Source organism: Rattus norvegicus, chromosome 1 (genome assembly GCF_021556685.1).
Source record: "Rattus norvegicus strain SHRSP/BbbUtx chromosome 1, alternate assembly SHRSP_T2T, whole genome shotgun sequence".
NCBI classification, from domain to species: Eukaryota; Metazoa; Chordata; class Mammalia; order Rodentia; family Muridae; genus Rattus; species Rattus norvegicus.
In genome coordinates, this window is record NC_141534.1 from 40896555 (window position 1) to 40910145 (window position 13591).

At 41.5% G+C, this 13591-nt stretch overlaps 1 protein-coding gene across 1 annotated transcript; it reads left to right on the forward strand.

Annotated features, from left to right (window-relative positions):
• The first annotated feature begins 9693 nt into the window (after positions 1–9693).
• On the forward strand, positions 9694–12747 carry LOC148006921 (nidogen-2-like). Its single transcript, XM_087598329.1, has 2 exons — positions 9694–9975; positions 10714–12747. The coding sequence occupies exons 1-2, from the start codon at positions 9748–9750 to the stop codon at positions 10762–10764; spliced, it is 279 nt and encodes a 92-aa protein (XP_087454455.1). The 5' UTR covers positions 9694–9747; the 3' UTR covers positions 10765–12747.
• Positions 12748–13591: the final 844 nt, after the last annotated feature.

Consider the following 13591-nt stretch of genomic DNA (forward strand, 5'->3'; position numbering starts at 1 on the left):
GTTGGGCTAGTTTTAGTTGTCCATTCCCTCAGTCTCTGTTTCATTCTTAGTCTGAGCATTTCTTATAGACAGGACAAACTTTGAGTCAAATGTTTTGTGGATGGGTTGTTGCTCTTATCCCTCCACAACATGCCTTGTTTCAGAAGGTTCCATATCCCCAGAGATATGTGTCTCATCTATGGTCACCTGCATTGAGTCGTCAAAGCCTTCTCCATTCCAAGTCTCTGGTATGTCTTAGAGATGCCTCCCCATGAAGCCAACCCTGCCAGCTTGAGATATCCATACATTACTCAAAAGATATTATTTCAATTTGGTTCTGTCATGATATTCCTTGAATGTTTTTGGTTAGAAACTTTTAAGATTTGGTATTATCTTTGACTGATGTATTGTTTGTTTCTTCTAATGTACGTTCTAATTTGAGATTCTGTATTCGGTCTCTTGTCATCTGTTGGTGGTGCTTGCATTTGTAGATTCGGTTCTCTTTTGTGAGTCTTCCATCTACAATGTTGCCTGTTTGTATTTTTTTATTGATTCTATTTTTATTTGCAGGTCTTGGACTTTTTATTAGTTTCTTTTAACTGATTGCATTTTTTCTATTTCTTTAATGGATTCATTTGCTTCCTCTTTAATGGCATTTATATTTTTCATTGTATTTTTCTGAATTTCTTTAAGCTATTTATTTATTTTCTCATTATAAGACTATCATTTTCATGAAATTAAAGGTCATAGTCTTGCTCTTCAGGTGTGTTATGATAACCAGAATTTGTTGTTGTAGTAGTACTAGGTTCTGATGTTGCCATATTGCACTACCTTCTGTTGAGTGTGTGCTTGTGCTTGCCTTTAACCATCTAGTCCTCTGTTTTATTGGCTTTCAGGGTACTCCCAGAGAGGAGTAAGCCTCAGGGATTGTTTCTGCCAGGTGGCACAGGCTTCCAAGGTGCCAGGTGTAGCTGTGGAATTAGGTGCAGGATTGCATGTAAAGGTGTGGACCAGAATTTAGAAATCAAAAAAGATGTGGTAGATGTCTTGACTGCTTGGTTTACTGCTCCTGGCAAGTGGGGGATTGTGGTAGGTGGTGGTGGTGATGATAATGATGGTGATGATGATGATGATGACGACGACGACGACGACGACGACGATGATGATGATGATAATTACTTAGTCCCTAATGGTTTTCTAGTGAGAGAGCAAGAAAGTGTGAAGATTTGCATGGGTGGAAAGGAGAAGAGGATCTGGGAGGATTTGGAGAAGTGGAAATTCTAGTTAGAATATACTTTATGAAAAATCATTTTTAATAAAAAACATTTTTCTCCAAAGTATATGAAATAGTGAAATATATAACATAGAATACCTCAATATATTGAGTGTTCTATGTATTCTGTCTAACCAAAAGGTAATGAAATTTAAAATTAACATATGATAGATGAGTGGAAATTTCAATTTAATAAAGTGAAAATATAATTTATAATCTAGTTTAGAAGCTTCTAAAAAAATTCTCAAAAAGATTTATATTGTGTTAAATATTCTCAAGTTACTTTTTTCTCTGAGTAGACAAGGGGAATAAAAATGCTTGTAAAGAGTTTCTGCTACCTCACCAATAGCTTCAAGTCTCATGTCCTACCCCAACTTTTGGCAGAGACACCCCCAGCTCTGACAATGCCAGTTGTCATACTGATTTCAGAGCAAACAATAAAATGTGAAAGCATGAATTCACAGTAGAAAAGTACTTTGGCACGATAACAACACAGAGGGACAGAGGAATGCAGAATGGCAGGGAAGGAGACAGAGAGGAGAACCACCTCATAAAACACAAAGAGAGAAAGATAGAAAAAACAGACATATGAAGATGCAGGAATACAAAAACATATACATCAATAAAAAACATTTGACCCATCATATTTCAGTTAATTTTTTCCAGTGTTTTAGAAAGTAGAAGACTGCAAACTAAGAAGCTTATAAAAAAGAAGCAACATATAATATGAAGAAATAATAGCTACCAAATTTGACAGGGACCAAGTGATCATATATCAAGTACTAATAGCTGTGTCAGCCCACTCTTGACCACTGTTTTTTGTCTTTTTCTGAGCCCTGCTCCTCACCATTCAGATCTTTCCTGGCTTCTAAGAATGCATGCAGAGCCTTTGGCAGCTCCTTTTTACATCTTATCACAGCAGCTTCTATCTTGACAAAGGTCTTTTCATATACCCTATATTTAATTTGGTCTTGCTGGATAAGTTACTACTTTCACATATTTAAAAAAAAAAAACTTCGCCTTTTGTATTCCTAGTTGCACAATTCAAAGAAGGAATAAGCCTGTGATTATTTCATGCCTATCACATCTAAGCAGTCCTTCTGATCTCAGAGGTTCATTTATCATGCTGAAAGTGGATGAAAAGTTGAAGCCACCCTACAATCACTTTGAGAAGTCTTAACAGCCACAGTTCTTCCTGGACGCTATGATTTATCTGAAGCATGTGACTGAATTTATCAATAGGTTATACTATACTTTTTCTTTGATACTTGGATATAAATACAGCAAGACAAATTTAAAAACAACTTTCCCTTGAAACTTAGTATTCTCTGACAAGTAGCTGCACTTTTTATTTTCTGGCATCCAAAAGAAACTATACTTCAGAGAAGGTTAGCTCAGTGTCATGGAATGAGTACTTGTCTCATGCAGAGCTCCTGGAATGAATAGGATCTTTTACAGAATTAACTTTTCATTATCTTTCTCCTGAGCTATGATTTCACTAATAATCTATTAACTCTGTAAGGCTTTATTCTCTTTAAAATGCAAGGTGAGCACATTAAATATAATAATGTCTATGAAAGTATATCATGCTTAGATATGGGAAAGAGATAGACTAACATCCCGAGAAATGCCCATAGCCCTATGTTTCTTAGTTGATTCCAGATTAAATCAAGTTGACAGTGAAAATTATCGATAAGAACACTAAACCAGTTCATCAGATTCAATCTTTCTTCATGGTAAATGTTTAATTTAGTTGTTCATTTAACATTATACTCGTTTGTCCAAAGAGGAGACTCTTTGAGCTTTTCACAGCTATGGTTAGTTCCAAGCCATGTGATCTCACTTCAATGGCCAGCACTTAGATGGGTCTACTTACAGTAGCAAAGCCTTTTTTTTCTAGAACTAAGCTATTCTTTAGTCAAATCTCAGAAGGCCTTTACAACAATTTCAGAAAACTTTAGAGAATGGCAGATAACTATAAGAGATACAGACCTCTGTACATGATTACACATATGTAGAAAACAATGAAGAGTGTAATAATGAAATGTTCAGACAGAACTGTTCCTGGGGTTTTGCATTAAGTTTTGGATCTGCATCAACAGAAAGGAGGTGTATTTGAAAATTGTTTTTATTACATTTATTCATTTAAATATTGTGTTTGTGTCTGTGAGTGTGTGTGTTTGTATGTGCATGCATGCACACACATCAAAGCTAGAAGTATGTCAGAATTGGGCACTTTCTCTCTAACACCATCCACTGTGTCAGTAAAGCTCTGTCTGTTGCACCCAGGCCTGAATTACAGACTTTTGTATGGAATGGTGTTCCCAGCTTCCTTTGGGGTTCTAAACTCAGATCATTATGCTTATGTATGAAAAACTTTACTCTTTCTCCCTTCTTTTTAGCTCGCTTTTTAAAAGTACATGCAGGACATAGTAAGTTAAACTGTCTTATTCTTGCAACACAGAAACAACTTTGTTGACTTATCACCTAGTATTTTTTCTCTTTTAATACTTTAATGAATAAATTTGGCCTATCAATGCATTTTATTAAACCCCACACACACACACACCACAGACTTCAGTTGGCTCAAATAAAGGTGTCTTACTTAGTTAGGGTTTTACTGCTGTCAAAAGACACCATGACCAAGCCAACTCTTATAGGGACAACATTTAATTGGGGTTGGCTTATAGGTTCAGAGGTCCAGTCCATTATCATCACAGTGGGAACATGGCAGTGTTCAGGAAGGCATGATGCAAGAAAAGATGAGAGTTCTACATATCATCTGTAGGCTACTAAGAAAAGACTGGCTTCCAGTCAGAAGGAGAAGATCTTAAAGCCCACATCCACAGTGACTTACATACTGCAAGGCCATACCTTCAAATAATGCCATTCCTTTGGCCATACATATTCAAACTACTATATTATACTCCGTGGCCCACTTAGGTCTTTTCAAACACCTGAGTATATGGTGCCATAAATTGTCATAACATAATGCTTAAACATTTAGGCCAACTTCAAAAATCCCATACACTATGACAGTCTCAATAATGTTAGAAGTCCAAAGTTCAAAAACTCTTCTGAGATTTATCTTATTACTTACCTCTGATATCCAACCCAGGACTGGAAACCAGCTGGCCATACACCAAATATCTCCATGTCTAATGTCAAAGCAGTCTTCAGATATCAAACTCCTTTTTCATTTTTGTTGACTGTGACAAAATTCTTTCTCCTGGGCTGGTTTCTCTTTCTATTAGCAGCTTTTCGTGGAAGGTATCCCATGTCCATAGCATCTTTAACATTTTGAGTACTATAAGTCAATCTCACAGATTCTTGTTCCAATGTCTGGGATCCAAACATGATCTTCTGGTCTCTTCCAAAGGGTTTGGCTTACTTCTTCAGTTCTGCCCTCTGTGGCACTCTATGGTCTCCTTGACTCAACTCAGGTACTATTGCTGATATGGATGGCAATCTCATGGTACTGGCATCTCCAATACTCAGGGATCTTCTGTTTCAACTATGCTTCACCAATAGACTCTTATAATGTCTCTTTATAGTGCCAAACCTCAACATCTTCCCATGACCACTTAAGTATTTGTCCATGAACTGTAACTGATACTGCACCTTCACAAATGACTGTCCCTGGTCTTACCTACTCTTCATGACCCCTTCATATATTCAAAAAGTACTACCTAGGTGATTCTTACAAGTTACCAAGTCCAGCTACAGCAAAAGGTACAATCTTCGCTATCTTTGGAACACAAATTTTTTGTCCTTTCAGAAAACTACTGCCAGACTTCACCTCAGTAATGCTGGTGTCTTTATAATCACCACTAACTTCATAGCACCGCTAACCACCAACAATTGTTGCAATAGTCCCTGTACTTTAATTCCATGGAACCATGTAGATAAGGCTCCCTTGTTCTGCTAATTGTTATGGCTGGAACATGTCCCCACCCACTCAAATCCCCACCCCTCATGCTGTTACAGCTTTCTGTTTTCCAACTTACTCACTATGCATAGTTGTCCTAGAACTTGTTCTGTAAATTAACCTTGAACACAGATATCTAGATGGTTCTGTATCCAGGGATTAAAGGTGTATACTGCCATGCCTGGATCTAATCTTAGCTGGGTGGGATCTTGCCCTAAAATCTCTTAATCTGTTATTGCCTAGGACATAGGATACACTTCTATTGTGCTTCCTGGTGCCCCTCTAATATTTGAACCATATATTTTGTATTTTTCCTTTCTCAGTTTGCTCTTTTTCATTAAAATGTTCTTCATAAAAGTAAGCTTTGGGAACCACACAACAGAATTTATACCTGGCTATTTTGAGATTTGCCTATCCAAAGCAATTAATCTAAATCTTTGCACCTTAACTTCAGGCAGACTCTTCCTACAGTGGCCAAATGCAGCCAGCCAGAGTCTTCACCAAAATGACACAAAAACTGTCTCTGTACCAAATACTGAAATTCTCCAATGAAACCATTTTGGCCAGGTCTGCACAGTTAAAATCACTTTTGACAACAAAGTCTTTCACAGTCCTTCTAAGCTTCATTTAAAGGCCATTAAGCTTAACAGGCCATTAAGCTTAACAGGCCATTAAGCTTCATTTAAAGCACTCCAATACTTTCTAAATCCAAAGTCCCAGAATCCACATTCTTCTAAGCAAAAGCATGATCAGGCCAATCACAACAATAGCCTAGTTTTTTGTGTCAACTTCTGTCTAAATTAGTGTTTTAGGGGACTGGTAAGACAAATCAGGGGTTATGAGCACTGGCTACTCTTCCAGAGGTCTAGAGTTCAGTTCCCATCAACAACATGGTAGCTCACAAACATCTGTAATGGTATCTGGTATCCTCTTCAGGCAGGCAGAGTATATGCTAAAGGGTACTGATACATTAAATAAATTAAATTGAATTAAATCATTAATAAAAAATAAATAAATGAGTGTTTTAGAGTTGTTCATCAGACACCATTATCAAGTCAACTATTATAATGACAACATTTAATTGGGAGTGGTTTACAGGTTCAGAGGTTTAGTCCACATCATCAAGCCATTTGTAGACATGTAGGAGGGACTGAGAATTATACAACTTTATCTGAAGGCCACTAGGAGAATACTGGTTTCCAGGAAACTGGGACACACATACTAGAGCCCATACCCACAGTGACATACCTACTTCAATAAGGCCATAACTGGTTTTAATAGTGCAACTCACTGCATCAAAACTGTTCAAACCATTACAATTGTTACTAACCCAGATGGGATGCTGTACACTGTTCAACAAACATGTTGAAACCCATCTTCATGGTACCTCCACCCACAGTTATTTTTCCTATGAAATAACAAGAAAAATGAACCATGCCTAGTGAAGACTTGTTGCTACCTCACTACCAGCTTCAATTTTCATGTCCTTCCTTAGTGTTGGCAAAGATACCCCATGCCCCCACCATGGTTGTTGTCATCCTGCTTTCACAACATGGTTTAATGCATTCTCTCTCCTACCTCTGCCTATGTTACAAGTCAAAGCTGATGAGTAGGAGAAACATAGAGGAAAAAATAAACAAATCTGTCAGGCAGAAAAATAAGACAATAAAATTTATTATAGGTTTTGATGGTCCAATTTGTTACAGAGAATTCAGATATATTAGTGCCTACAGCATTTACAATTCAGAGGCTATTGCTACACAAATGGCAAGTGATGTTCCTTTAATTTATTATTTGTCTTATTTAAATAGTATATAATCATTATGAAAAATCATAACCATTTTGTTACTCCTCTAACTGAGCTCCCTCAACTTTTCAGTTCCCTTGCATGCAGTTTTCTCAGGTGGCTGTTTCAGGTGGAATATTTTAACATGAAAAAAATTAAACAGCCTCTATAATAACTATATGTTACATGATGCTGGTAAGTCATTGTACTTGAGCAAGTTGTTCTGTATGGTGTTCCAAAAAATGTCTAGTGTAAAGCAGGACACATAGAACACAAACTGTATGTCTTTGTCAGATATTCACTGACCTAAAATTGATAGATCGATAATAAAAAGGTAGATGACATTTAGGTCATAGACTGGCAAATTATATACAATGGTTTAATAGATTGATTGTAGATGATTGATAGTTAATGCGTACAATATGGATGCTGACAAACAAACGGATAGTGTGGTAGTTTGAATGAACACTGAGAAGTGACACCATTAGGAATTATGGCTTTTTGGTGGATGTGTAGCCTTGTTAGCAGAAGTATGTCACTGTGATGGTAGGCTTTGTGGTCTCACATATGTGCACAAGTCTGGCAAGTGTGATTCAACCCTTCTGCTGACAGCCTTCAGATCAAGATGAAGAACACTTAGCTCCTTCTCTAATATCATATCTGGCTGCATGCTGTTCCCTGCCATTAGCTTAGTTTCCTTAGCACAGTGTCCTCCTGATTTGGTTATCTATTGATGTCCAGCAACTCCTCTCAAATGAAGTGCCTTAAGACAACACATATTTAGTAATTCTCAGGGTCATTATGAATTAAGAATGTGTTATGGGTTAAATGAGGGCCTTGCTTCAAGGGTCTATCACATGGCTGCAACCAAAGTCAACCAGAGTTGTGGTGCTATCTCAAGACTCCACAAGCTCATTTATATATAGGTCTCTTGGCAGAGTTAGGTTCTTGCTGGCTGGTGACCAGAGGATCTCTGGAGTTCTTTACTATGTGTTGCCCTCCTAATGCAGTCTATGGCTTCCTCAGAACCAGTGGAGATATGGTGTTGACTGGCAAGCCAGAAAGGCCATTGAAGTGAATTCTGATCACTATGGCCCCATTCTGTTGGTCAGAATTCACAAGCAAGCCTATCCTTCTCAGGTTGGCAGGGGTGGGTTGTTGGAGAGTAGGAGTGCATGGGAGGATGGGGGTTTAGACAAGAAAGAGAACACTAGGAAATCAAGCTGTGGGGATTCCATCTTGGATTTTGGTTTGCCTCTAATTTGTAGGCTAGACCTCCAGTCAATGTTAGAGCTATTGTTATGCTGAATGGAGGGATGCTGAGCCAGAGGCAGAATGTATGGTGGGTGGAAGAGTAAATAAGGTGACTTTGGACAAGTCAAATCGCCTCCTGCCTCTGAGACATCATTTTGTCCTCAGCAAAATGTAAATACTTGGTCACAGTGGGGCAAATGAGAAAAAAAAAAGTGCAAGCTTCAGTTTGTTTTCTGAGGGAGAAAACATAGCTCTCTCCAGCTTGCAGGGACAAACTGCTCTGGGCCTTTTCTGTTGTGTTGATTCGGAGTCTGTCAGTCTGGTATCTTCAAGGATTTTAGTATTTGGCCCCTTGGGGCCAAATAATAAAGAAATATATTAAATAATATATAAATAATTAAGAATTACATGGCTGGGATAAACACAACGAGAAAGCTGGTTTTGGGAGTCCTTTAAAGTATCTCTAAGGCTTTTTTAAAAACTACCTTTACTTCTAAGGAGCCTGTGGTGGGTGGGCATAGCTGAGAGAAAACTGGCTGTATGTGGGAAATTTCACGTTCCTGATAATAAAATGGTAATAAAATCTCATCTGGCTCCCGAGGCTTGGAGCAGAGGGGATGTTTATGGTGGAGGGGGTTCCCCAACACAGGTGCAGCTGCTTTCCAGGTTGTGAGGTTTTCCAGGCCTACAGGGCAGTTGGGGTTATGGACTCTGTGGCCTCCTGCTAGTGTAGTTCCTTTACTCCCAGGCTTTGGGAGAAAACACTGAGTTGTCCCGCCCTGGCGCCAGGCAGCTTCACTCCAGGCTCCAATTGAATGGTGTCACACAAAGTGGGATTCACAGTCTGGGCTGGAGTGGTTTGCCCCAGGGAAGATAAACAGCTGGGGAGGACATTTCAGAGGGTGGCAGTGTCCTCCCAAAGGTTAGCCAGTGATTGGGGATAGAACTTGGGAGTCAGCCTTTCACAAAGCCATGCTTCTCAGCAGGAAATGTGGGTGGGGCGGAGCAGTCCCGGGATAGAGACGAAGGTCCTTTGAATCTATCAGAGGGCCTGGCCTCTTGCAAGAGGGGTATCCGGGACGCGAGGCCAGGGCAGGGAGCACACTCCAGTGTGTAATCTCATTACCCTGCCTAGCTCTGCCAACCTAGCCCGCACAGTCGCTTACAGCCTACCGCTGCCCGCGTGCCTAGTGTCCCTCCAGCCCATGAGGTCACCTCCTGCAGAGCCATAACCCATACTGGAGAGTTGTGGGTGGCCCAGGAGTAGTTGGGACAGCCCAGACCAGATCTGGCCAATAGTCTCACCTTACCAGACTACAGCAGTCTTAGAAAACCTAATGAGAACCAGTTTTAGTGGCCGCTGGCAAACTTTCTCAGACTTGCTGATTGGTCAGTGGCCGAGAGCTGTAGCCAATCAGTGCGGTGGTTGGGCCCGCAATGCGGACCGAAGGTCCCTGTGGGCGTCTGGCCGGCACTGTGGCCTGCAGAGACTCGAGGTGTGGAGGGCAGAGCCAGGGAGGAGTGAGCATGTCTTGGGACCTGACAGCCAGGCGACTGGCACCACCATCACCGCTATCGCTGCTCCTGGTGCTGGTGCTGCTGTCCGGAGCTGGGGCTCTGCGTCCTGAAGAGCTCTTTCCTTACGGGGAGTCGTGGAGAGACCGGCTGCCGCGGGAGGGCGATGATGAAAGCTCCGCGGCTGTGAAGCTAGCAGTACCTCTACGCTTCTACTGTGTCCAGTTCAGCAACCTCTACGTAAGTTCAGCTCCCAGAGGTGCGCGGCTTCGTGTGGGGTCGTAGTTTCTTCCCAGGGTGTGGAGCAACTAACCTCCCTGTTTAACTGTCATCGCCGCTGGGGACCAGGCTTAGCAGTGGCGCTGCAGCTTCTTGATCCCTACTGTGGAGGAATAAGGATCATTTCAAGGGAGGGCTGAACCGTCCCCCTCTACTTCAACTTCCCAGGTAGGAAGATGAAGTTGAGGCGGCTAGTGCGGTTTGCGTTTAGGGGCGGTGGGAGGCTGTGCATGCAGGCATAGTAATCTAATTAAGGACACGGCGCCCAAGGTGTGCAGTGGTGGAGAAAGATGAGCGGGTTTGAGAGAGGCCGCACCTGTGGGTCGCAGTGCACTTGAGGACTGTCGCCAAAGTTGAGTTTGTTGCCCTGGATGTGTCTCAACCTGCAAAGAGGAGGGAGTCTTCTTGACTCCAGTAGACCTCGGACCGCAGGTGTGTTCGACTGGTGGTTGCCCTTGGGATTGAGCGACCACTGTTTTGCCCTTTTAAAAATGTTTATGTGAGGCGGGATTCATGTGCCACCTCATGCTTGTGAAGAGCAGAGAACAACCAGTTTTTTGGGTTTTTTTTTTTTTTGTTTGTTTTCTTTTGTTTTTTTTATCCCACCTTCTGTCGGGTCCTAAAACTCAAGTCGTCAGGTTTGATGGCAGAGTGCCCTTACCTGCTGAACTGTCTCACCGCCCTGTGGTCTTATTGTAGGTGGGCACCAAAGGCATCATCTCCACCCAGGACTTACCCAGGGAGACTTAATATGTCGTTGATGATTTTCCTACTGACTTCCCAGCCATGGCCCCATTCCTGGCTGACATCCACTCGAGTCACAGCAGTGGCCGGATCCTGTATGGAGGACACCTCCTGGGCTGTGCTGTGTCTGGCTGCTTGCTACCTGTGCACAGGCTTCCTGCTGACCAGGTCCAGCTTCCCCCCTACCCACTTCTTCCTGGCCACCTGGGAGCAAGTGGGCCCCTAGGAGGAGGACAGGCTTGGGGCTGTGTGGTCTGGAGAGGTAAGAGAGGGGTACTCTGCAGCTGAATAAACAGAAGAGTTGGGCTTGAACCGGAAACTAAGGCATTGGCTAGGAGGCATTCCCTTGATTGTGCTCCTCACCACTAAGAAAATCGCTTAGCAAAATGAGGGGGTAAGGTGCAGATACCAAAGACCCTGAGGGAATTTAAGGCACTTTACATGTTTTTTCTGTTTTCTGGAATCACCTATAAGTACACAAATATTTCTAATGATATATTCATTGAAAAAATTAAAAATTTGGGAAATTTAAAAAGGAACACCTTTTTTTTTTTTTTTTTTTTTTTTTTTTTGTATGAGCTGGGTGTGGTGTCACTCCCCTTCATTCCCAGCAGAGTCAGAGAGGCAAACAGATCTCTGTGAGTTCTAGGCGAGCCTGGTCTACAAAGTGAGTTCCAGGACAGAATACAGAGAAACCCTGTCTGGAGAAACCAAAAATAACATGTAGGTTCGTGTGTACATTTCTAGTTATTTCTTTAGCATATTGTTGCCGTTGACAACAGTGGGTTCACAGTGCCCATATTACTGTTTCACTTGCTTGTTCTGCTGTATAGTATGCTCTGGTCAGTGTATTTCTGTAACATTTATTACAACCATATAAAATCTCACCCTTCCTAGTGGTCATTAAGGTTGCTCCCATGACGTTTTTACTATAATCAATACTATAAAATGCTTTATAAGGTTTTTTTTTAATTCGTGTTTGTGTGTGTGTGTGTGTGTGTGTGTGTGTGTGTGTGTGTGTGTGTGTGTGTGTTTATCTTTCTCTGTGTCTGCTTGTGTTGGTAGGGCCAGAAGAGGGCTTGGGCCCCCTGAAGCTGGAGTTGTTACATACAGGGAGTTGTGAACTGCTTGACTGAGAATGGATACAGAGATTTGAGTAGCATGCTGAAAGGACTACAAGGTGCTCCTAACTGCTGAGCCACCTCTTCAAAGCCAACACTTTTTAATGTGTCAAAACACTGCACAGCCTTAGCTGACATCACAGGAAAGTGAGCAAGCATGCCATGAACTTCTTAGTAAGTTCCTTGTAGCTTTCTCCACATTGCCTTTGTAACAGTTTACATACTTCTGTCTGCAGGAGCCTGCTTTGCAGTCTCCCTGGAGAAAACACCAACTCTGCTCTGGCTTTGGTCTTGGCAACATGTGAAGCGGGTATGGGTGGGTTAGGATAAATGGCCTCATTCCTGGTGTAGGTAGAGACAAAGTCCTCTTGTGAAATTCTACCTGGGTATAAAATGCCATAGACCTGGAGCAAATCTGTGTTTGCTTTAACTCCCCTAGAGCCTCTGAGCTACAGAAGTGATGTCTTCCCTAAGAGCTTGCCCATTGTTCCTGTCACTGACAGTGGCTGTGTTTGTTCTGTGAACTTAAAGGAAGAGACATGTTTTCCTAAAGCCTGCACCAGCAGAGATGGAGAAATAAACATTGTTTGAAGCTACAGTTTCTTACTTGACAGGTTAACATCCAGTTTTGTTTACTGACTAGCCTTGTAATGCCTTGGGTTTGACATCTCAATTACAGTTCAACAGAATACCTTCAACTCAAACACTGCCTCCTTGGGGCAGGCCAGCCAGCTAGAGGGCTAGAGAAGACAGTCCCCACTGTTAAGTTTTATTCGCTCAGTAATTCATTTATAAATTCTTTTTAAAACGTTTATCTAATATCATGTATAACAAGCTTATAGTGGAAAAAAATAAACTTTTCTAATACAAGCAACTAGGTCGCCAATTCTAATATTTCTATTTTCTCACGGTCTTTTTTAAAAATTTTTCATTTGTGAGTGAGAGTGTGGGTGTGCATGCACATGTGTGCATATGCATGTGTGAACCAGAGGTCAACTTTAAATGTCTTTGCTTGGGAGCCATCTTGTCTTTCTATTCAGGGTCTCTCTGGGACCTGGGACTCCCCAGTTAGGCTAGGCTTGCTGGCCAGTGAGCCCTAGGGATCTGCTTGTTTTTCTCTCCAGAGCAGAGATTACAAGTGTGCTGCCACGACCTGCTTTTCATCTGGGTGCTGCCATTCAAATCAGGACTTCATGCACGCACAGCAAGCACTTCATAGGGTGTGCTGCCTTCCCAGCTTCTCCTGTAATGTTAAAAAACTTTATGTCACAGGGTTAGGGTTAGGAGCTAGGGGTTAGGGTTAGGAGTAAGGGGTTAGGGGTAGGGTTATATATGCAGAGAGTCATATATATCATATATAATCTCTATCTAAACATAGTTGATATGTTAATTCAGAAACTATTTTTACACAGTTTCCTTATATCGGCACTGAAATAGACATAGACTCTATGCGAATGCTCTTACTCTGAAAGGCCTCTCTTACATTTAGTAGGAACACCATTGATAACGTTTTGTTGTGGTAATATGGTAGACTCTCCAGCTAGAGCTTCCTCCTAACCCATCCTGATTCAGGGATTCCATTTGGGTAGGTTTCAGTGAGCAAGCAATTTATCCAGGATAGAAGGCAGAGCATGTATCAGCCTGAGCGCTGGAGGTTAATGTACTAGGGGCATGGCAGGCACAGTGTCTTTCAGAAGAGCAGGGTGTTGGGA

Bases quoted from the DNA above. Each gene is read 5' to 3' on its own strand.
- LOC148006921 (XM_087598329.1), top strand. From the start codon at position 9,748: ATGTCTTGGGACCTGACAGCCAGGCGACTGGCACCACCATCACCGCTA. The intron at 9,976-10,713 runs GTAAGTTCAGCT...GTCTTATTGTAG, and splicing joins TCCAGTTCAGCAACCTCTAC to GTGGGCACCAAAGGCATCAT.